This window comes from Geotrypetes seraphini, chromosome 7, assembly GCF_902459505.1.
Source record: "Geotrypetes seraphini chromosome 7, aGeoSer1.1, whole genome shotgun sequence".
Taxonomy (NCBI): Eukaryota; Metazoa; Chordata; class Amphibia; order Gymnophiona; family Dermophiidae; genus Geotrypetes; species Geotrypetes seraphini.
Window position 1 is genome coordinate 12,630,507 of NC_047090.1, and position 23,823 is coordinate 12,654,329.

General features: G+C 44.6%; 2 protein-coding genes across 3 annotated transcripts in view; one reads left to right on the forward strand and one right to left on the reverse strand.

Annotated features, from left to right (window-relative positions):
• POLR3B (RNA polymerase III subunit B) overlaps positions 1–22,522 on the reverse strand; it is a 184,536-nt gene extending 162,014 nt beyond the window's left edge. For both annotated transcript variants that reach the window (XM_033952054.1, XM_033952053.1), the window contains exons 1-4: positions 22,238–22,522; positions 11,542–11,574; positions 5,470–5,526; positions 5,321–5,385 (exon numbers count right to left, since the gene is read on the reverse strand). In XM_033952054.1, the coding sequence (XP_033807945.1) occupies positions 5,321–5,385; positions 5,470–5,526; positions 11,542–11,574; positions 22,238–22,309 (227 nt within the window). In that variant the 5' untranslated portion in view covers positions 22,310–22,522. The remainder of the gene's footprint in view (positions 1–5,320; positions 5,386–5,469; positions 5,527–11,541; positions 11,575–22,237) is intronic.
• PRKRIP1 (PRKR interacting protein 1) lies at positions 22,523–23,279 on the forward strand. The gene has a single exon (XM_033952055.1). It carries the CDS (start codon positions 22,643–22,645, stop codon positions 23,156–23,158), a length of 516 nt encoding a protein of 171 aa, XP_033807946.1. The 5' UTR covers positions 22,523–22,642; the 3' UTR covers positions 23,159–23,279.
• The last annotated feature ends 544 nt before the right edge of the window (positions 23,280–23,823 follow it).

Here is a 23,823-nt window from a genome sequence, read left to right on the forward strand (position 1 = left end):
GAGTGAAATATGGAGGATAACCTCTATGAGAGCCAAGGACGCTAGAAACTCTCCAGGAGAGACAGCAGCTAATACCACATACCCCATTGCCATTCGGAAAAGAGGAATCTGCAAGAAGCAGGTGATCAACATCAGATCCAGAATGGGTCTCCAATCCTTCGAGCCGCCCCGGTACGAAGAAGAATAAGGAGTATCCGCCGAAACCTGACTTGTGTTCTGAAACAGGATCCAGGATCCAGGATCCAGCATCCCGATTCTAAAAAGCATTGCAGAGTCTCGCGGACCTGGACTCCATTCTGGTCAACTTGCTAGAGTCCAGAAACAAACAAAACAAAACTGGACGCAGGCAAAGGAGGACTAACTAGTGTCTGATGAAAGTCGAGTCCATTTCCGATAAAACTGAGAACTCAGCCTCCGAGATGTGGAAGCCACTCTCAACTCCTGGCATCATCAGGGCTTTTTAGGCGCAGCCCCTGCACAGAAACCTGAGGTCGCCTATAACTGGAACTGTTGTAATGTGGATGTAACCCTTGGCTTGCACCGCTGGATTGGGAGGAAAACTCATGGAGCCCTGACGACAGCTCCGAGAGGAACGAAGAGCACTACCACCCCCTTCCGACATCCGGAGAAACTTGTTCACAGGGAGAGACTTAGGGCGGCACTCGGCAACACCTAAACTAAACTAAACCTTAGGTTTGTATACCGCATCATCTCCACATTCGTAGAGCTCTGCACGGTTTACAGGAGATGGGATAGAAAAGAACTAACAATGAAAGGTTAGAGGTCCAAGTATGAAGGGTTTTTAGAGGGCTTAGAGTGCCAGAGATGGAATAGGTATCAGATTTTTGAGAATAGCCAGGTCTTCAGATGTTTGCGGAAAAGTTGGAGAGAACTCAGGTTCCGAAGAGGGGAGGAAAGTTTGTTCCAGAGTTCGGTGATTCTGAAAGGGAGGGAGGTCCCTAGTTTTCCTGTATGGGTCATGCAGACCTGTACCAACAAGAAGCTTGTCCTTGAGGCAACATCCCCCGCCGAAGGACGGATCCAAAGAGTCTGGTGTGCAGACACCACTAGCAGTGCACTACTTCTGCACTACTAAGAACTCGAATGAGATCATAAAGGGCATTCGGTAAGTAATCCACACCAACCATCACTAGTGGAGGACAGGCATGCACCTCCGAAGAGGACACAATGCACAGGCCAGAATGACGGGCACACGCCATAAAGGAAACGGCTACCACCACTTGGATACCTAAAGATGCTGCTAGAAAAGAATATTTGCAACATAATATCCATCCTGTGATCCTGAGAGCCCGTAAACCTCACTCTCTCATCACTAGGGACAGCTGCGCTCTGGAAAACCTGCGGCACTGCAGAATCTTCTCAGGCTGTTTAAAGCTACTGAAAATCAGGAGACAGGTGATAAGCTGAGACATAGGATTAGAAGGTTGGAAAGAGCTTACTGGGGCATCATATTGTTCTGTAACTAGACCAAGGAGGTGTGATTGAATAGCAAAAAAAAATAAATAAATAAAGGCAAAGGAAAACGGTCCAGGATCAAAGCCTGAGAAGTGAAAGGTAGAAAATCTAAATGGAGCTCTTTCAGAACCTCATCAGTAAAGAGGCAGACAGAAGCCTGCTTAAAAATCTGTGAGGGGCCAGCTGAATGCTCAGGGCAGCCGAAAAAAACGGTCCCAGCAAAGGCATTAGCCAGATCCAAACCAAAGGCAGTGGCAGAAGACAGAAAAGTCATAATATCTGCACGGCAACCACTGCAATCAAGGTCTACGACCGCCAGCCAAGAGGGCTCCCAAACAGGAAGCTTAGCCACAGGCACAACAGATCGAAAAGATCCGACGCACTGTGTCAAACAAGCGGGGTCCGAAGAATACGCCTTTCAGAGGAGCCTAATAAAATCCGGAGAAAGGGCCCACCCTGCAAATATGGCAGGGCTCGGTTGAGGTGCATGCACAGTGCCAAAAGAGTCCACAGATTCGGAACCCAGGCATTTTGTGCCAGACTGCAGGATGGCGACTGGGCAAGATTTTTTCAGAAAGCACGGGCCCAGGTCGGCTCCCCAGCCCAAGCTCCTCAGTTAAATTGCATAGCTCAAAAATGAATATAATTCTTAGGGAAGTGTTTTGCTCCTGATCAATCTTGTTATCTATGGAAAATATCTGATAAGCAACACTACTTTTTCTATTGACAAGTAGAACAGCGTCAGGCATACATAAGCACATAAGCATTGCCTCTGCCGAGTCAGACCATAGGTCCATCATGCCCAGCAGTCCGCTCCCGCGGCGGCCCCCCAGGTCAATGACCTGTAGTGATCTATTACTCAAGAGCATTTTGTCTTGTATAGTAACCCTCTAATTGTACCCCTGGATTCCCTTACCCTTCAGGAACTCGTCCAATCCCTTTTTGAAACCCAAAACCGTACTCTGCTCAACCACCCCCTCTGGAAGCGCATTCCAGGTGTCCACCACCCTCTGGGTGAAGAAGAACTTCCTAGCATTTGTTCTGAACCTATCTCCCTTCAATTTTTTTGAGTGCCCTCTAGTTTTTGTTGCCCCCGCCAGTCTGAAGAATCTGTCTCTCTCTACCTTCACTATACCCTTCATGATCTTATACGTTTCTATCATATCCCCTCTAAGTCTCCGCTTTTCCAGGGAAAAGAGCCCCAGCTTCTCCAGCCTCTCAGCATACGAGAGGTTTTCCATGCCCTTTATCATTTTTGTTGCTCTTCTCTGGACCCTCTCGAGTATCGCCATATCTTTCTTTAGGTACAGCAGTGGGTGTTCTAATTTTGCTAAGACGTTTAATACTGCCCATGTTTTTGCTTTAAGGTACTATTCAGCCTAGCCCCCAGATATATAACTGACCCTTTCTCTTTCTCAACCAATAGACATAAGAGAAGCTCAAACTTGAATTTTGTTTCTCCTCCGGTTAGAGGATGTAAATTTAAAAGACATCATCAACATCTCTTCTCATATCAGGCAGCATTATGGGGTAAAGATCTGAAACAATTATTCATGCTTGCGAATACTTGTGAGGAATTTAGGAAACACCTAAAAACATATTTGTTTCTAAAGTACTTAGGCAGCTGCTTTGCACAATCTTTCCCCACAATAACTGACCGCTAAACGTTAACTCTGTTAGTTCTACTCAATCTGTGACACTTTTAATCATTGTAAATCGCATAGAACTTCACGGTCCTGCGGTATATAAACTGTTATTATTATTATATAGGTAGTTATTTCTGGACTAAATTCTCATTCATAAAACTGATTTAAAAATATGTGATTTATATTTGATTTACAGTATGGGGCTCATAATCGAAACAAAAATACATCTAAAAAAACCACCCAAGTCGGCACTTGGACGATTTAAAAAAAGACAGGCCGTCCAAGTGCCGATAATCAAAACTATCTTTTTAATAATAATAATAACTTTATTTTTGTATACCGCCATACCCAGAAGAGTTCTAGGCGGTTCACATTGGTTAGAACAAATTACAAGTGGTTACATGCCAAATTGATCATAGAGTTGCGAACAGCAAGGAGAAAGAAGTTACGAGTGGGTACATACCAAAATTGATCATAGAGTTGCGAACAGCAAGGAGAAAGAAGTTACGAGTGGGTACATACCAAAATTGATCATAGAATTGCGAACAGCAAGGAGAAAGTAGTTACAAGTGGTTACATTCCAAATTGATCATAGATTTGCGAACAGCAGGGAGGAAGAAGGGGGGAGAGGAGGGACTTTTTAGGCCTCTGAATCTTGCTGTGCACCCAGAGCTTAATAATAATAATAATAATAACAGTTTATATACAGCAATACCGTTAAGTTCTATGCGGTTTACAGAAGATTAGTGGGGTACAAGTTGAGTTGACGTACAAGTTGAGTTAACTTAAGGGATGTGGGAACAATGGGGAGAAAGGGCAAGAGAGGGGAAGGAGGGAAGTGGGTCAGCTGTCTAGGTATTTTAGGAATAGGTGCGTTTTGAGGCGTTTCCTGAATACCTCATAAGTGGTGGGCAATAGGAGTTGTTCTAGATCTTTACCCCATAGGGCAGCCTGATGTGAGAGAAGATGCTCATGGTGTTTTTTTAGTTTGCATCCTCTAACCGGGGGAGAAACGAAGTGCGAGTGGGAGCTTCTCTTGTGTTTGTTGGCTGAGAAGGAGAATAGGTCAGTGATGTATTTAGGGGTTAGACTGTAGAAAACTTTAAAACAGAGGCAGGCGAATTTAAACTTTACACGAGCTTCCATCGGCAACCAGTGTAGCTGTTTGAAGTATGGCGTCACATGATCGAACTTCTTTAGACCGAAGATTAGTCTGACCGCAGTGTTTTGCATTAGTTGTAATCGTCGCATATTCTTTTGGGGGATTGCTAAGTAGGCGATGTTACAGTAGTCGAGTTGACTTAATATGAGGGATTGTACCAAGATTCTGAAGGCAGAGTTAACAAAGTATGCTTTAATGGATTTAAGTTTCCAGAGGGTGAAAAAACTCTTTTTGATTAGGGAGTCCACCTGATCTTTCATGGTGAGGCATTGGTCCAGAGTTACACCCAGTATTTTAATGGTGGGCTGTATGGGATAGTTATGTTTGTTGATGTCTAGTGGGGTTTTGGTGTCAAGAGGGTGCGGTGAAGCGACAAAGAATTTTGTCTTCTCAGTATTGAGCTTGAGTTTGAAGTCTGTCATCCAATGTTCCAGCAAGTTTATGGCTTCTGATGCTTTTGGAATTGTTTCCGAGATGGAGTTGGCAAATGGGATAATAATTGTGAAGTCATCAGCGTAGCTGAGCCTTGAGCATCTGTGCATGCTCAGGCCTTCTGATCTCACCCTCTCCGAGATTCATGAGAATCTCGGAGAGGGTGAGATCAGAAGGCCTGAGCTCAAGATGCTCAAGGCTCAGCAGCAGACCAGCGGCAGGCACTTTTATCACTGGCGGTGCAGGGGTAAGGACAGGGCCAGTCGGGGAGGGGGGGAAGAGGCGATAGAAGCGCCGGTGGCCTTGGGGGGAGCAATACTGTTGGTTCCCGCAGTCGGGTCGGGTCGAGTGGGGGCTCGCAAATCGAGTCAATGCTCGGTTTACGAGTCAAAAGTTTGCTGAGTGTTTTGCTCGTCTTGCAAAACACTCGCAAACCAGGTTACTCGTAAACCGAGGTTTGACTGTATCTCCTTATTAACCAGATAGACTCTGCTCAGCTCTACCCATAATAGTGGATCACCTTTCAGGAGGGAATCACGAGTAAAATTTATCCTCGTGTTTATTTTATAACATGATAGCACTTATGCCAGTCTCTGCTGCTTACCTTAAATACCACATGGGATCAGCATCACTTGTCACCTTCTCATTAGCTTTCATGATCTTCTTTATCTGAAAAGAGAGACAGATTAAGTAAAAGGCATTGGAACACTACAATACTTTCCTAGGTAATCAGGTTTATGCAGAATATAGTACCTCCACATTAATGAAATAGTTGAATGAGTCTATATGTTGCTTCACAAGTCCTTTCACCTGTACACAAACAAAAAACAGTGTCAAGAACAGGAAATTATTTTCTATAGACTCCAACAATAGACAAGATCAATGATCACTCCAGACTTTAAAAGCCACAAAGAAACAAAAATGTGTGATCCAGTCACTCTGCTATAGTTGTTCTGATATTCTATGGCAGTGTATTGCAAACTGTGATCTCCTGAGATTTCAGATGGAGGAGAGGCACCGGCTGACTACCTACAGGCCATGCCTCTTGCATCGAGAGGCAGGTCCTATAGGCAATCAGCCAGCGTCTCTTCTTCTCTCCGGCCCTCTTTTTTGCTGGCCCCCCCCCCCAATGGCAATTCAGGGCCCATTTGGCGGGCCTTCGCATGCATGCACATATGTCATGATGTCATCATGGTGACATCCGCACACTTCCGGATGCCTTGAGCCACGGTCACTACATTTAGTGGGCCGCGGCTCAAAAAGTTTGCGGGACACTGTTCTATTGGGTAAAAAGTGGATTATTTGGTGATAAATGATACTGCTATTCAATACTGGAAAATAGAGTTGACTTGTCATGCTTCTGTAAACCACAGAATTCCATATAAAATAGCGTTACTCACACATAAAATACTAATAAACAAAGCTCCTGCATTCTTAGAAAGATTTCTAATTCCTTATACTCCCACAAAATCTTTAAGATCTGAAGAAAAATCTTTACTAGTAGTCCCTTTGCTAAAATTCATTTATTCAAGGAGGGATACGATTTTTTCTGTTACAGCTCCTCAAATTGGAACTCGCTCCCGATCAATATAAGAGAAGAACAATTACTTAGTAAGTTTAAAAGACCGTATCTGGCGAAAGACGTAAGAAGACTTGAGGCGGTCCAGAGGAGGGCGACGAAAATGATAGGAGGCTTGCGCCAGAAGATGTATGAGGAGAGACTGGAAGCCCTGAATATGTATACCCTAGATGAAAGGAGAGACAGGGGAGATATGATTCAGACGTTCAAATACTTAAAGGGTATTAACGTAGAACAAAATCTTTTCCAGAGAAAGGAAAATGGTAAAACCAAAGGACATAATTTGAGGTTGAGGGGTGGTAGATTCAGGGGCAATGTTAGGAAATTCTACTTTACGGAGAGGGTAGTGGATGCCTGGAATGCGCTCCCGAGAGAGGTGGTGGAGAGTAAAACTGTGACTGAGTTCAAAGAAGCATGGGATGAACACAGAAGATTTAGAATCAGAAAATAATATTAAATATTGAACTAAGTCCAGTACTGGGCAGACTTGCATGGTCTGTGTCTGTGTATGGCCGTTTGGTGGAGGATGGGCTGGGGAGGGCTTCAATGGCTGGGAGGGTGTAGATGGGCTGGAGTAAGTCTTAACAGAGATTTCGGCAGTTGGAACCCAAGCACAGTACCGGGTAAAGCTTTGGTTTCTTGCCCAGAAATAGCTAAGAAGAAAAAATTAAAAAAAAAAAAAATTTAAATTGAATCAGGTTGGGCAGACTGGATGGACCATTCGGGTCTTTATCTGCCGTCATCTACTATGTTACTATGTTACTAAAATAATAAGATAGAATAGGTCCAGAAAAAGGTAACCAAAATGATAAAGTGGATGGAATGACTTAAGAGGGAAGGCTAAAGAAATTAGGTCTTTTCAGCTTGAAGATGAGAAATCAGGCGAGATACAGTAGAAATCTATAAAATCAAACATGAAATGGAAAAGGTAAATGCAAATTGATTGTTCTACTATTTATTCCTGGGACTAAATAGCATGGGCTATCTACTTTTTTTGGATTCCACCAGGTACCTGTGATCTGGATAGGTTTACTATTGGAAACAAAACACAATGTGATGGCCCTTTTGACTGACCCAGTATGGAAAATCTTATATTTTTATGAAAATCTACTTGCCTCTGCAAGAAATGAGATGATCCAAAACACACAGCCAAAACTACAGTGAAGTGGCCAAGGAACATAATCAAATGCACATGTCCTTGAGAGGTCAGAGTCCCAATCTCAATCTGATAATAATAATAATAACTTTATTCTTTTATACCCCCATAACTAAAAGTTCTAGGCAGTTTACACAAAGAAAAGCTGGACAATCAGCGAAAGTACAAAAGTAGCATAAAATTCAAAATTTCAATAAAAGTACAGGTTATAAACTTTAAAACATACAATTTCAGTAGTAATAGACCATGTTAAGAAATAAATTTATCGAACAGCACTGTCTTCATTATTTTCCGATCAATGCCTAACCATGAAAGACCAGGTGGACGCCTTAATCAGAAAGGGTTTTTTCACTCTCTGGAAACTTAGATCCACTAAATCATATTTTGATACGTCAGCTTTCAGAATCCTGGTACAATCCCTCGTACTAAGTTAACTTGATTACTGTAACATCGCCTACTTAGCAATTTCCCAAAAGAATATGCGACATTTACAATTGATGCAAAATACAGCAGTCAGACTAATCTTTGGGCTAAAGAAACTTGATCACGTGACACCTTACTACCGACAGTTGCACTGGCTACCGATGGAAGCACGCGTAAAGTTCAAGCTTGCCTGCCTCTGCTTTAAAGTACTATACGGACTAGCCCCTAAATACATAACTGACCTTTTCTCCTTCTCAGCCAACAGACACAAGAGAAGCTCACATTCGAACTTCGTGTCCCCCCCCCAGTTAGAAAAAACACCATGATCACCTTCTCTCACATCAGGCAGCATTATGGGGTAAAGATCTAGAACAATTGCTTTCGTCCACTACTTATGAGGAATTCAGGAAGCGTCTAAAAACACATCTGTTCCTGAAGTATTTAGACAGCTGACCCGTACATCTCCTCCTCCTCAATAATGGTTCTCTTGACCTATTAACCACCATCTTTCACCTCTTTTAAGTTCAATCAATTTGTATCCTTTGAATCTTTTGTAAACCACATAGAACGTCACGGTACTGCGGTATATAAACTGTTGTTATTATTATTATTAACTATAGGATGACATAGCTTGATAAATACAATTATCTAGCCAAGACTGTTGTCTACTTGCGTGAAACGCTAAGGTCTTATCTAGATCAGAAATTCATAGTGCAACTCTATGGATTATTGTGCTCCCCAAGGACAAACACTTTGAACAGTTTCACAAAGAAAACAGTCTAATATTAACCAATTGGGGTCTGCAAAATTATTGGAGAACTAGCCCAATGCCTTTGACAGCAATTACAGCTGTTTGTTTTTACCAAGTATTAACACAGAAAATGTGGAGTCTTACCTAATAACTGCATTTCATCTCCAGGGGAGATCCAGGAAATTACAGACCGGTAAGCCTCACTTTGGTACCGGGCAAAATGGTAGAAACGATTATAAAAAGTAAAATTGTGGAACACGTAGACAAGCATGATTTAATGAGACGGAGTCAGCATGGGTTCAGCCGAGGGAGATTTTGCTTGACTTCTTTGAAGTTGTGAATAAATATGTGGCTAAAGGAGAGCCGGTTGATATAGTATATCTAGATTTTCAGAAAGCTTTTGATAAAGTTCACCACAAGAGGCTCTTGAGAAAATTTAAGTGTCATGGAATAGGTGGTAAAGTTCAGTTGTGGATTAGGAATTGGTAATCGGATAGAAAACACAGGGTAGGGTTAAATGGTCATTTTTCTCAATGGAGGAGAGAAAACAGTGGAGTGCCACAGGGGTCTGTACTAGGACCGGTGGTATTTAACATATATAAATGATCTGGAAATTGGAAAGATGAGCGAGGTGATTAAATTTGCAGATGACATTAAACTGTTCAAAGTTGTTAAAACGCATGCGGATTGTGAAAAATTGCAGGAAGACCTTAGGAAATTGGAAGACAGGGCTTCCTAATGGCAGATGAAATTTAATGTGGACAAATGCAAAGTGATGCACATTGGGAAGAATAATCTGAATCACAGTTACCGGATGCTAAGGGTCCACCTTGGGAATTAGCGCCCAAGAAAAGGATCTGGGTATCATCGTAGACAATACGATTAAATCTTCCGCTCAATTTGCGGCAGCAGCCAAAAAAACAAATAGGATGATAGGAATTATTAAAAAAGGGATGGTTAACAAGACTAAGAATGTTATAATGCCTCTGTATTGCTCCATGGTGCGACCTCATTTGGAGTATTGCGTTCAATTCTGGTCTCCTTATCTCAAGAAAGATATAGTGGTACTAGAAAAGGTTCAAAGAAGAGCGATTTCACTCTGTCAAAAATTACAAAGACTAGGGGACACTCAATGAAGTTACAGGGAAATTCTTTTAAAACCAATAGGAGGAAGTTTTTTTTCCCTCAGAGAATAGTTAAGCTCTGGAACGCGTTGCCAGAGGATGTGGTAAGAGTGGATAGCGAAGCTGGTTTTAAGAAAGTTTGGACAAGTTCCTGAAGGAAAAGTTCATAGTCTGTTATTGAGAAAGACATGGAGGAAGCCACTGCTTGCCCAGTATCGGTAGCATGGAATATTGCTACACCTTGGGTTTTGGCCAGTTATTAGTGACCAGGATTGGCCACCGTGAGAACGGGCTACTGGGCTTGATGGACCATTGGTCTGACCCAATAAGGCTATTCTTATGTTCTTGACTACAAGCTTCTTCCTCATCCGTAAGGACTGATGAGAAGAATGTCATTTAAATACATGCTCTGACAGCAAACCATGAAAAACATTTACATGAACATAAACATTCTGTAGCCAATATAGATTAACTAAGGCGTATTTTAAAATGACCATGGAAGTTCTAGATTAAGTGCCTTTTTGCTCCTGCCATCATATATATATGTTGTACATTACATTTATTTTCTTGAAGTTGGGGGGTATGGGGTTTTTTTGGGGGGGACTGTTCTTGGTGGGGATGCCTTGTTTATTTAGGTGCCCTGGGGTCATCAGAGTCCAGACCCTGGGGGGACTTTGGTCTGAGGATTTTCTTTTTCCTGTCCTTGCAGGGGGGGGATAAGGCTTGTGGGAAAGGGGGCACTAGGGGAGGTTGGGGCTTCAGGGTGGTTATAACTGAAAATCAGGGGAGGGAAGTTCCATAGCGACTCCAGAAAATACTTCTTCACTGAAAGAGTGGTGGATCATTGGAACAACTCCCACTGCAGGTGATTGAGGCCAACAGTGTGTCGGACTTTAAGAGAAGATGGGATATTCACATGGGATCCCTAGGGGAGTGAAATCAGAGGGTGGGTATTTGGAATGGGCAGACTTGGTGGGCTATAGCCCTTTTCTGCCATCTTTTTCTATATTTCTATATTTCTACTTGGTTACGCAGATATTGCTGCTGTTTCTTGTTCGAGCACTTGTTGTTTTCTTAATTTCTGCTGGTTTTTTCATGTCAATAAAAATTGTTTACAATCTACATTTATTTTCTTGAGAGGTTATTTTTTTCTTGACCCATGATTAAAAGTACCCATTGAGTGTTATCTAGTTTATGAGACACCATATTTCAAGAGGTGTCTGAGGTATTTTTTTCCTCTCAAACATTTTGGTTGCAATCTCTATTGAAGGTTCTATATTTGCAATTTATATTTGTATTCTCCTTCAATTGTTGTGTGGTACCATATTTTTCGCTCCATAAGACGCACCTGACCATAAGACACACCCAAGATTTAAAGGAGGAAAACAAGATAAATAAATAAATAAATGAACATTCTAAACCGAATTTTCCCTGCCAGGCTCTGCACCCGATGCTCCTCCCTGCCCCCTCTGGTGGTCTAGTGGTAGGCCGGGACAGGGCATAGAGCAGACCAGAACAGGGCAGGCCGGCCTAGTGACAGGCAGGCAGGCAAGCCTAGCGGCCTAGTGACAGGCAGGCAGGCCTAGTGAGACAGGCAGACAGGCAGGACCCCCCCCACCCCAACTAGGCCCCCCGAGCAAGCAGGTAGGCAGGGCCCCCCACCCAGAGGCAGGTAGGGTCCCCCCTTATCTTAACTCCTCCAGTGATCAATACCAAATGTTTATGAAAACATAAATTAGATGCACAAATCTAATATAGGCTGCAATGCTTAGTTTGGACATGTAAATCTCACCTTTAAGAAAGCAGGAAGCAACTTCCATTTTTCCTGCAAAAGAAAGCACAGTTAAAACTAGTTTTTCACATAGAGGGCCCCTTTTACAATGCCACAGTAGTAATTCTTCAGAGCAAATGCATCTGCCGAAGATTTGTAAAAGGAGCCCTAAGTTTCAAATAATATTTATGGATCTATAAGATTATTCACAGGAAGGCAACTTCTTAGCAGGGTTATGGTTAGGTGGGTTATCAAATGTGGTTTGAAAAGTTTGGTAAAAAATCAAATTTAAACAATTTGACAAAACCATATTTTTCCAGTGGAATGGAAAAACTGGAAACTTGCTGGGCCATGTGTATAACCCTCGATGGAAGCTGAGAAATATAAATGGGTTTTGTTTTGGGGGTTTGTTTGGGGGGTTATATTTGATTTTTACTGAATTTTTCAAACTGCCCTCATAAATACTTTGAATAAAATAAACTAATTTTGCTCTCCTGTTGAACACTATGTTCCCACATCACAGCGACATCTACATTCTGGTAATCAAATGTTAACTTATACAATTAATTTGTCTCTATTTTAATTTTCAGTAGTAATTCTTATTAGAGTTAATGTTTGTTTAATTCTCTGACCTTTGCATTCATAAACCACTATGCCTTTATGAAAAGGCAATTTATGAAGATTTTTGTTGTTGTTAGGTGCCATCGACTCCTGCTCAAATCCTAGCGACTTGATGAATTGCAGATATAAAAAGAAATTGGTTTTGTGCTAGAACAGAAAGGTCCTCCAGCATCATCCCCATGGTTGTTTTCAACTTGTCCAGCCATCTGATTATAGGTCACCGTCTTCACCTGGTTCCTTCGATCTTCCCAAACATGATGGCCTTCTAAAGTGATCTTTCTCTTCTGATGGTGTGACCAAAATAAGACAGTTGTAACTTTATCATTTGGGCTTCGAGTGACAAAGATTACATTAAACTAAAAGGAAAAATTATGTTTTTACCTGATAATTTTCTTTCCTTTAGTAACAAACGATGAATCCAGGGACAAATAGATTATGACCATTCAACAGCAGATGGAGATTGAGAACACTAAGCTGAGCTCTGTCATATACAGGATGGAAAGCTCACTGGTAAGTCAGTATTCCTCGGAACAGAGCAGCAGGATCAGCATAAAAAGGAAGGTGATATAGAACTCCCTCCTCATAGTTGCCAAGTTCAAATCCAAGCCACCCTCAGGGCCAATCCCTATGGAACGAAGAAGAAACAGAAAGGAACATAAAGGGTGGGATCCTGGATTCATCTGCTGTGACTAAAGAAAAGAAAATCATCATCAGGTAAGAACATAATTTTTCTTTTCTTGTCATCAACAGCAGATGTAGCAAAGCAATCCTCAGTTGGGTGGGACAGATCAGAAGGGAGAAAGTATGAGACCCCATCCAAGCCATCTGCCGATCCCCCCCGAGGAACTTACAAATGGGCCACTGAACAATCACCACCTCCATAAAACACAAGGATCGCCCACAAAATGGTCCATACACCAGATAGAACCATCATCACACTGAAGGAAAGAACTGGAAATAATATGCCCGGCTCACAAAGAGCAAGATCTACTCCACTTTACACAAACAATGAAATCACCAGTAGAGCTGAACACTCCGAGCCACTCAGCCAGAGTACCAGAGAAGACAAGGTGGCAAACTTAAATAACAAAATGTGTCTAAGCAAATAAAGGCCAAGAACCCAAGCTCGACAGTAAGGAAAAGAGTCCTAGATGGCAGTCAAAAAAGAAATGCATCCGAGAGACAGGCTGCACCTAACAAAAGGGAAGCGCACTATGCAAGATTAGATAAGTGTAGGGTGCCAAATGCTAGGCTGCATAAGCCATCCAGCAACTCAGCTTTGCCCACTGAAGGAGTCATGTACGGCCAACCATATGAGAATCGTGCTAAGCCTGCAAGCAGATCCATGCACAACCACCCAAGAAGAAGCCATGTTGACCCATACATGGATACTCCGAGAAGAGACTCTGTTGGTGGCAAAGCTAAAGGTGCCCCATTTTATCCCCTGTATTGGAGCTGCGCTAAACAGGCAAGAGGCCCCGTGCTCTGCCTGCAAGGACGAAGCTGCGAACAGGCAAGAGGTGCCATGGCACCATGCTCCACAACCAGAGAGTGAGCCGTGGCAAAAAGGCTGTGCTGAGTCTAACAGGGGCAGCAGCAGCACTCTATAATCAATGAAGGCGCCATGTTGTTCCATCAGAGAAATGGCCCTCATACACAGCAGTAGAGAGATATGGAAGAACCATATGGATTCAAGTTCCATATCCAGTGATGAAGCCAGTGGGAATATCCAGGGGGCTACCAAAAAGGTGATATGTGGCAGAGCTAGGTGGGACCACACTCTACAGTTAGAGTCAGAGACCAAGGTAACAAGTCAAACTGCTAGAAGAAGCTTTGTTCTAATTCCGCAAAGGAGTCAAGCTAAAACATCTGGCAAGGCAGCAAGCCACCTCCTGAGATGGGGCCATGCCAAACAAGAGATGCTGTGCTCACCAGCTGGAGAAAATAGGCCATGCTGCACCAAATGCGATGAGATGGAATACCTTAAGCACAAAATGCAAAAATTAGCAGGAATATTGATAGGAGCCAACCAGCCACCATGATTGTGGGGCTGAAACTGTCACATTTATCCATATGCGGACAACGTGAAGATGGTTAGATCAGTCCCAAATGTGCAAGCCCACTGTGGTGGCTGAAATGACACTCAGAAAGCCCTCTTATCTCTTACCACAGATGACAGCAGGCAATTCTGTTGCGACAACTCACTGTGACCAATATCACCACTCTTCCCAAATTTACAATTAAACCAAGGAACCTGAGTTAAAGTCAGACAACCTAACTAGATGCTGAATAAACTTGGAAAGCTCAAGGGCAGAAGCAGCCCAGAACGAGCTTAAAGCAAGAAAATACACTTTGGAGAGAAGGAGAACACCAGTTATATTAAAATAGGCTCTGTGAACACAATGAAAAATGATGTGTTTGCCATCAAACTCATGCAGCCAATACATCCAACTTGGACAGCACCAAGGCCTCCTAGTTAGGAGAAGAAGAAAGGAGAAGGGCCCAAGTCAGGAGCAACATTATTAGGCTGGAGAGAGAAGTGCTGATCAGAGCAGACAGGAGATCCTACCATGCCTTACAGCCTGTACGTGCCTATGGCTATAGCATCCATCATGCCCTGAATGGCAAGAGCATAAACGGAGTCCTTTAAAAAAAAAAAAAAGCACATGGATGCCTGTCCCATGTCCAATCTCATATCATAGAACAGATATGGAGCAGCACCGATACAGGAAAAAACAAGCCGGGAAGAATCCAGGCTGTGGCACAGTTGCTGAATGCTCTCACACGCATGTGAAGGAAACCAGACATGGCAGCAGTTGAGTCTCATTGTGCTCTCGCATCACCGCTACTAAATAGTACTGAGCAAAAGAGCCTCATCCTATCAAGGAAGGAGAAACCTCAAGGCAAACAAACCAGAAGCCAAGGTAGAGGCTGAGGCTAAGGGAGCTCCAGAAAGACGCCTAAAGACGCCACTAGAGCTGCTCGATTTGAATCGATTCACCAATTCACTCCAGCTGAATCAAATTGATTTTTGGGTTTTGTTTTTTTTTAATCGGCCTCACTGATTCAGTGGTCAGATCTTGGCTTCTTCTCCCCCGCAGCAGCAACAGGACTGTAATTAGAGTGACGGTGCAGAGGAGGCAGATGTAAGAGCAGAGCTTCCTCCTACTAGAGAGCTACTTTGAGAGGCTCATCATCAGTTCCTGCAGTTGGTCCTCCACCAATCTGAGGAAGGTGACTGAGTTGCACCCCAGAACACAGCTCTCCGGGCCGGGCAGAGCTGCATATGTACAGCAGTGGGAGGCTGGCAGCTGCAGGCTGTGTTGTCGGAACGGGGTGACACCAGGGTCATGGCTCCCCCCAAATTGTGTCCTGTGGTTTCTCCTCATTCCCTCCCTCCCGCACTTCTACTTTCCCTTTTGACAGTGGTTTGCCTTACACGTTAGCACTGCCGGCTAGTTGGATGGCCACTTTGTCTCCACTCTATGGAGACTCGAACTGGTACTTCAAGCATTTTCCCTATCTTTCCTGGTGGGCTCACAATCTAACTCAGGGATGTCAAACTCAATCACATAAGGGACCGAAATCTAAAACACAGGCTAAGTCAAGGGCCCAATTTTTTTATTAAGATACTTAGTCTTAGTAGAAGGATAGGGTTACAATCTCTCCAACCCCACACTGGCTCTGTGGTGTAAACAAAATAAATTAAATAAGACTTTTCCTCTCTTTTAGATCCTAGTTCACATTTGCTATCTAACACCAGCTCTGACAAGATACACATTTCAAATCTGACATAGTAGAATCACAAAATAGGAAATAAAATTATTTTTTCTACCTTTTGTTGTCTGGTCTTTATTCAAATCATGTTGGCCCAGGCTCTGATTTCTGGATGTCTTCTGATAACTCGCTTGCCAGGGTCTCCTGCCCATTTGTCGCTTTCTTCTTTCTCGGTGCTAAACAACCATCCAGAGATCCTACCAGTACCGAGGGCAGATGTGAAGAGGCAGACGGAACTGTAATCAATAAATGCATGGATGAGGAGATGGTGTGAGGAAGAAGGGTTCCACTTCGTGAGGAACTGGACAACATTTTGGGGCAAGAGTAAGCTCTTCAGGAGAGATGGACTGGACCTGAGCGCGGCGGGAACTAGACTTCTAGCAAACAACGTCAAGAGAGGAATAGAGCAGGCTTTAAACTAAAAAGAAGGGGAAAGCCGACAGTCGACAAAGTGTCGACGATTCAGAAGAAGGTATCCCGTGAGGATACTGAGTGGGAAAAATGCTGGGAAGACACAACGGACAAAACACAAGCGTTGACGGATCCAGAAGAGGAGGATAAGAAGATCGTAGCACAGGAGAAGAAAATAAAGATCGTAGTACAGGGAAAGGAAATGAAGACAAAAAAATATCAGGACTTAAATTGCATGTATACTAATGCAAGGAGCCTAAGGAACAAAATGGGAGAATTATAAGTCATGGCCAAAACTGAGAACCTAGATATCATTGGGGTCTCTGAAACATGGTAGAATGAAGAAAACAAATGGGATATAGCACTGCCGGGGTACAAACTATTGCGAAGACAGGTCAAGTCAGAAAGGAGGAGGAATAGCCCTATACATAAAAGAAAGCATGCACTCGACCAGAGTGGACACAGCAGCGACGACCAACAAATTGGAATCACTATGGGTTAAAATACCGGGAAGGAAAGGGCAAACCAAAGCCACCTGGGCAATCCAAAGCTAACAAAGAAGAAATGGAAGCCGAGATGAAGCAAGAATGTAAAAGCGGTAACACGATTGTTATGGGAGACTTCAACTATCCTGGCATAGACTGGAGTCTTGGAAACTCAAAATGTGCTAGGGAGACAGGATTCCCGGAGGTTATACAGGACTGCTTCATGGAACAGCTTGTCAGAGAACCAACGAGAGGGAATGCCACTCTGGATCTAATCCTTAATGGGCTAAGAGGACCTGCAAAGGAAGTGGAAGTAGTGGGACCGTTGGGAAACAGCGATCACAATATGATCAAGTTCAAAGTTGAAGTAGGAATACTGAAGGGAAAGAGAACCACAGCGACAACTTTTAACTTCAAGAAAGGAAACTACAAAGCGATGAGGGTAATGGTAAGGAAGAAACTTAGGAACAGTTCAAAGAAATCGCAGACTGTAGAGTAAGCCTGGTCTTTATTCAAGGACACAGTGAGTGAGGCGCAAAATCCATATATCCCCAGAGTTAGAAAAGGATGCAAAAATAACCGAACAAAAGACCCGGCGTGGATAACTAAAGAAGTGAAGAAAGCGATAGGAGATAAGAAAAATTCATTCCAGAAATGGAAAAGGACAAAACCGGGGAGAACTGGAAAGAGCACAGGAAGCATCAAAAAGAATGTCACCTTGCGGTTAGAAGAGCAAAAAGAGAATATGAAGAGAGTCTAGCCAGGGAAGAATGAAATTTCAAACTGTTCTTCAAATATGTTAAAGGGAAGCAGCCGGCAAGGGAGGAGGTGGGACCGCTGGATGACAGAGATAGGAAAGGAGTGGTGAAGGAGGAAAAAGAAGTGGCAGAAAGACTAAACATGTTCTTTTCGTCAGTATTTACAAAAGAGGACACATCCAACGTGCCAGAACCTGAAAAAATCTTCAAAGGAGATCAAGCAGAAAAATTAACATCCATGGTGGTAAGCCTTGAAGACGTACACAAGCAGATAGATAAGATTAAAATTGGACAAATCTTCAGGCCCGGACGGATCCACCCTAGGGTATTGAAAGAACTAAAGGAGGAAATAGCGAAACTACTACAGCAAGTTTGTAATCTATCCCTGAAAACAGGTGTGATCCGGAGGATTGGAAGATAGCTAATGTTATGCCCATCTTTAAAAAAGGATCAAGAGGCGACCCTGGGAACTACAGACCAGTAAGTTTGACTTCAATTCCAGGGAAGATGGCAGAAGTGCTGTTAAAAGACAGCATCGATGAGCATCTAGAAAGGAATAAACAAATGATAACAAGTCAACATGGCTTCTACAAGGGAAGATCGTGCCTAACGAACTTATTGCACTTCTACGAAGGAATTAACAAAAGGATGGACAAAGGGGACACCAAAGACATCGTATACTTAGATTTCCAAAAAGCCTTCGACAAGGTACCCCATGAACGGAAAGCTTCCTTCCTGTTCATCTCTTTTCCTCCACTGTCACCATAATTCTCTCCCCGACTTGGCAGAGGTATGTGGATACTGCTAGAGAGCCAGTCACAGTTTTAGAATGAAACCAGCATGCATACAGCCGGCCTATTCCATCCACCTTCCTATTACTGCAGAGAGGAAATAAAACGCCGGGGGCTCGGAGGAGAAACACTTGCAAGCTGGGGGTGTCAGCAGGGGTTTGTCAGCGGCAGCGGGGGACAACTTCCCTCAGACAGCGCTCGGGGAGTAGGCCAGCCAGCCATTTGGCCAGGGGACAGTGACCTGCGGTCCTACCTGTTGCGTCGAGAAGTGCAGACACCAGCAGGAGAAACAGCAGGCAGAGGCGCAAAAGAGCCCGGTAGTCTTTTAGAGCCATACTCTGGAAGACTACCGGGCTCTTTTGCGCCTCTGCCTGCTGTTTCTCCTGCTGCTGTCTGCACTCCTCGACGCAACAGGTAGTACCGCAGGTCGCTGTCCCCTGGCCAAATGGCTGGCCTACTCCCCTGGATCGGCGTTCTGTGCAGGAGTTGCGGCCATTTTGAAGATCAGTCTGCCCTGCTCCTTGCCTTACTATATTTTTCAGTTGAAAGATGCGGCGGCGGCAACTCCTCTGAAGATCCCCGACTGCATCGGACTTCAGGCAAGGAGCAGGGCAGACCGAAGAACAGCACGGCCACAGCCGCCGTGTCCGACATCCGCCTCGGGAAAGGAGAGCGAGTGTTTCGGGCGCATGTGCACTCCTATCTGTGGTGCCCTACAGCGCACGGAAAACAGAACACGCGATGTCAGTGCGCATGCGCGGCTTAGCCTTTTATTATATTAGATATAAATATTTTTTTTTTGGGGGGGGGGAAAGCTAGGCAACTTGGTATCTAAGCAAGAAGAGGATCTAGACGACTAGGTAGAGAGAGGACTAGACAGACTTAGCATACCTTGATGGAACTAGTATAGAGGTAAAGGAGAGGGCTTAAATATTGCGTTCGTCCCTAACATTGAAAGCACTTAGCAACTGGATGATGTCCTATAAGAAGCTGTGGACAAGGACAGGCACTTAGCAACTGGATAGTGTCAAATAAGAAACTTTGAACAAGGTCAGGCACTTAGCAACTGAATAGTGTCCTATAAAAAACTTTGAACAGGACAAGCACTTAGCAACTGAATAGTGTCCTATAGGAAAACTTAGAACAGGGTCAGGGTCAGGCGTATATTGGCTATACATGTGGTAACAGGCTATAGATGCAGTCTGTGCATGTTTTAACAGGCTATAGGTGCGGTTTATAACAATCTATGACATGCTGGACATGCAGTTTGTACAAGTTAAATAAGCAGGCTATACAAGCTATACAGGTTATATAGGGACAGGGAAAGCTGTGTTGAACCAGCTGATTGAATCCCCAGGAAGAGCAGCAGTCAGGAGAGATGAAAGAAAACACAGTTCCCTCAGAGCCATGTGTGCCTCCTCTCAAGCGACCCGGCACCAGAGGACAGCGTTAGAGTGGCCCCTCTTTGCTGCTGTGTTGAAAACAGCCGATAGAATCCTCAGGAAGAGCAGCAGTTAGGAGAGATGAAAGAAAACATAGTTCCCTCAGAGCCTGGTGTGCTTTTTCTCAAGTGACTTGGCACTAGAGGATAGCGTTAGAGTGGCCCCTCTTTGCTGCTGTGTTGAAACCAGAAAAGCGGAGACTTAAGAGGGGACATGATAGAGACTTACAAGATCATGAAGGGCATAGACAAAGTGGAGAGGGACATATTCTTCAAATTTTTGAAAACTTCAAGAACGAGAGGCCATTCGGAAAAATTAAGAGGGGACAGATTCAGAACCAGTGCTAGGAAGTTCTTCTTCACCCAAAGGGTGGTGGGCACTTGGAATGCGCTCCCAGAGGGCGTGATAGGACAGAGTACGGTATTGGGGTTCAAGAAGGGATTAGACAATTTCTTGAAGGAAAAGGGGTTAGAAGGGTATGGATAGAGGATTACTATACAGGCCTGGACCTGATGGGCATGATGGACCTCTGGTCTGACTCGGCAGAGGCACTGCTATGTTCTCTCCTCTGTTTTTAGACCCATTATTTCTTCCCCTCCCCCACTTTCAGTCCAGCATATACACGTCTATTTAGACCCCCCTTCCCTCCCTCCCTCTGTGTACTTCTACACCAGAGCCCCCACCCCCATCATCCCAAAGGCCTTGATGTTTTCCCTCTTCTTTCTAGCATCCTCTGGCTTCTCAGTCTCACCTTCAAAGCAGCCTGTAGAGGATTGCCGGTCAGCTGTAGCAATCCTAGCAGGCTGCCGTCAGCTTCCGCAGCATGTCCCTTCTGCTGCAGTCCTGCCCCTCCTCTGACATACAGGATCACAGCATAGGGAACGTGCTGCAGAGGCTGTTGGCAGCCTGCTAGGATCGCTACTGCCGATCAGCAATCCTCTGCAGGCTGCTTTGAAGGTGAGACTGGGAAGCCGGGAGAGAGATGGTGGACAATGGGAGGGAAGGAACAGAAAGGGTATTTTCTCACGGGCCAAATTTGGCCTGTGAGTTTGAGTTTGACATCCCTGATCTAACTAATATACCTGGGGCAGTAGATGATTAAGTGACTTACCCAGGGTCACAAGCAGCAGCACAGGGTTTGCTTGGACTCACAACCTCAGGGTGCTGAAGCCATTGTTTTTACGTATGATTAATCAAAGTTTATCATTAGGAGTCATTTTGTTGAAATTAAAAGAATCTGTTATTAATAATAATAACTTTATTCTTCTATACCGCCACAATCTTGCGACTTCTAGGCTGTTTACAATCAAGAGTGCTGGACATTCAACGAAATACAATAAGTAGATATTCAGAGGAAATACAGAGATCAGAGACCTCAGGAGGCAATAGTATAGAAATACAATTTGCTGAGCGAAAATGTAATATGTACATTTTAGTAGGTAATGTCCGACAGGACCTGTTGAGGATAAATAGCAACGTAAAGTTACGATAAGATGAAGATAACAGATTATATTTATAACAGTGCTGTAAGTTCAGGTGGAATAGGGAGGGGGAGGGAGAGGGAGAGCGGGTCAATTGTTTAGGTATTTCTGGAACAGGTATGTTTTTAGGCATTTCCTGAATTCCCCGTATGTAGTGGGCGAAAGCAGTTGGTCTAGGTCTTTGCCCCATAGGACTGCTTGGTGAGAGAGAAGGTATTCGTGGTGATTTTTCATTTTGCAGCCTCTAACTGGAGGGGAAATGAGTTTTGGGTGTGTGTTTCTCCCTATTCGCCCTATTCTGAAGGGCCATAAGCTTGATGTGTCCTTAGTACAAAGCTACACACCTGTTTCTAGTCTATGCATACCTGCAAAGATTCTGGAGCAGATCGCTTTGAAGACAATCATTTCTGGAAGATACAAATGTGCTACACCCGCCATCTCAAGGCAGTAGCTGTACCTATCGATCTTAATCCAGGATATAATAATTTCTCCTAGTACCGAGACCAAATCAAGAGAAACTGCCCGGCGGCTGGGAACAGGAGAGAAGAAAGAACAAACGCTGGGTTGTTTTTTTTTTTTTAATTATTATTTATTTATTTATTTTTATTTAAATATTTTTGTTTATTTGGTGTTTTGTGTCGCCTTTCATTCTGGGGTAGGGAGGGAAATTGGAATGATTTTAATATATATGTATGGAGTGGTGAGGGGGGATATAGGGGAAAAGTGGTTTAGATATATTAAAATATATTTTGGAGAAATGATAAAATGTTTATGCAAATGTTTTATTGTGAATTTGATTGTAAAGAATGTCTTTTTGTATCATATTGTTGTATATTAGTTTGATTCCTTCAATAAAATGTTATAACATAAATTAAAAAAAACCAAACGTTGCTCTTACAGATGAGCATAAGCAGCAGGTGGAGGAGGCCGTGATTTGGGCGACTTCCTTACCTGCACCGTATCCACGGGAGCCGAGAGCTGCTGCTGCTGCTGAGACGGAACCTCTCCAAACGCCGCCTGCATGGCTCAGCTTCCGAAGAAGCGCTCGCTTGACACGAGTATCCAGAGCCGGCGTGCGCGTCGCGCTTTTCATACGTAAGCAACGCGACTCGCTCTGCTACGTAACCTAGACTCCTAAACGTCATCACGCGACACGAGTATCCCGGCGTGCGCGTCGCGCTTTTCATACGTAAGCAACGCGACTCGCTCTGCTACGTAAGCTAGACTCCTAAACGTCATCACGCGACACGAGTATCCAGAACCGGCGTGCGCGTCGCGCTTTTCATACGTAAGCAACGCGACTCGCTCTGCTACGTGCTAGACTCCTGAACGTCATCACGCGTTTCCGGCCGGAAAATGGCCGCGGGGAAGGCCTCAAGCTGTCCGAAGGGCCGGCCGCCTGCTGGCAAGGAGCCGCAGCCGCTGGTGATTCCGCGCAGCGCGATGGAGGAGCAGCGGCTGAAGCTGGAGAAACTGATGCGGAGCCCGGAGCGGCCGGCGCCGATTCCCGAGCGCCCGGGAGCGCCCAAGCCGCGCGCGCCCCCCGAGTTTGTGCGCGACGTGATGGGCTCGAGCGCGGGCGCCGGCAGCGGCGAGTTCCACGTCTACCGGCACCTGCGGCGGCGCGAGTACCAGCGGCAGCAGGAGCTGGAGCAGCGGACGCAGGAGCAGAGGCAGCGCGAGCGGGACCAGCAGCTCGTCGCCGAGCGCCAGCGCCAGGCCGAGGACCGGACGGCCCGGAAGCGTAAAAAGAGGCACCGGCGCCGCGAGGTGCTGAAGAAGCGGGGGCGACGGGCGGCGGGGGAGGAGGACAGCGGGAGCGGCACCGAGTCTGAAGACACGGAGCCGGCAGCGCAGACTGAGGCCAGCTGAGCGGAAAGCCGCGGTGCCGTGAAAGAAGGTGACGGGACTAAATCGCGCGAGAACAAAAGCACTATTTTAAAGGGCTCCGTTTATTTAACAGACATTGCGCTGGCGTTGTGGGGGGTTGGGGGGGTGGAACCCCCCACATTATACTTAAAACTGAACTTTTTCCCTAAAAAAACAGGCAAAAAGTTCGACTTGAAGTATAATGAGGGGGGTTACAACCCCCCAAACCCCCCACAACGCCAGCACAATGTCTGTTCAGTAAAATAGGGGGGGGGGTTCCCCACCAACACCCCCCGTCGGAACCCTTTAAAATAGTGCTTTTCTTTGGCGCGCCGTCAACCTTGCGCTCAGTTGTCTCGCGCGATTTTGTCTATGAACCGTGAAAGAATCCCTGGCCATGTAATGTCACTTGAAATGCAGAAGTTTATTTTTGGCGTTTTGATGCCACTTGACTGTCGGCTGCAGGGGTTCTCAAATCCAGTCCTTGACATCTACCACCCAGCCTGGATTTCTACACTATTGGAGTTGCTCTGAAAACACTCCAGGCTTGTTCCTGATCTGACTTGGTTAATTACAAGCCCCAGACTCCAGAAGTCTGCCTGGTATTGTCAAAGTTCAAGAAAGTCCATTAAGTTTTGCTTTACCTTGATTCCACTTTTTTTTGTCTA

Bases quoted from the DNA above. Each gene is read 5' to 3' on its own strand.
- PRKRIP1 (XM_033952055.1), top strand. From the start codon at position 22,643: ATGGCCGCGGGGAAGGCCTCAAGCTGTCCGAAGGGCCGGCCGCCTGCT.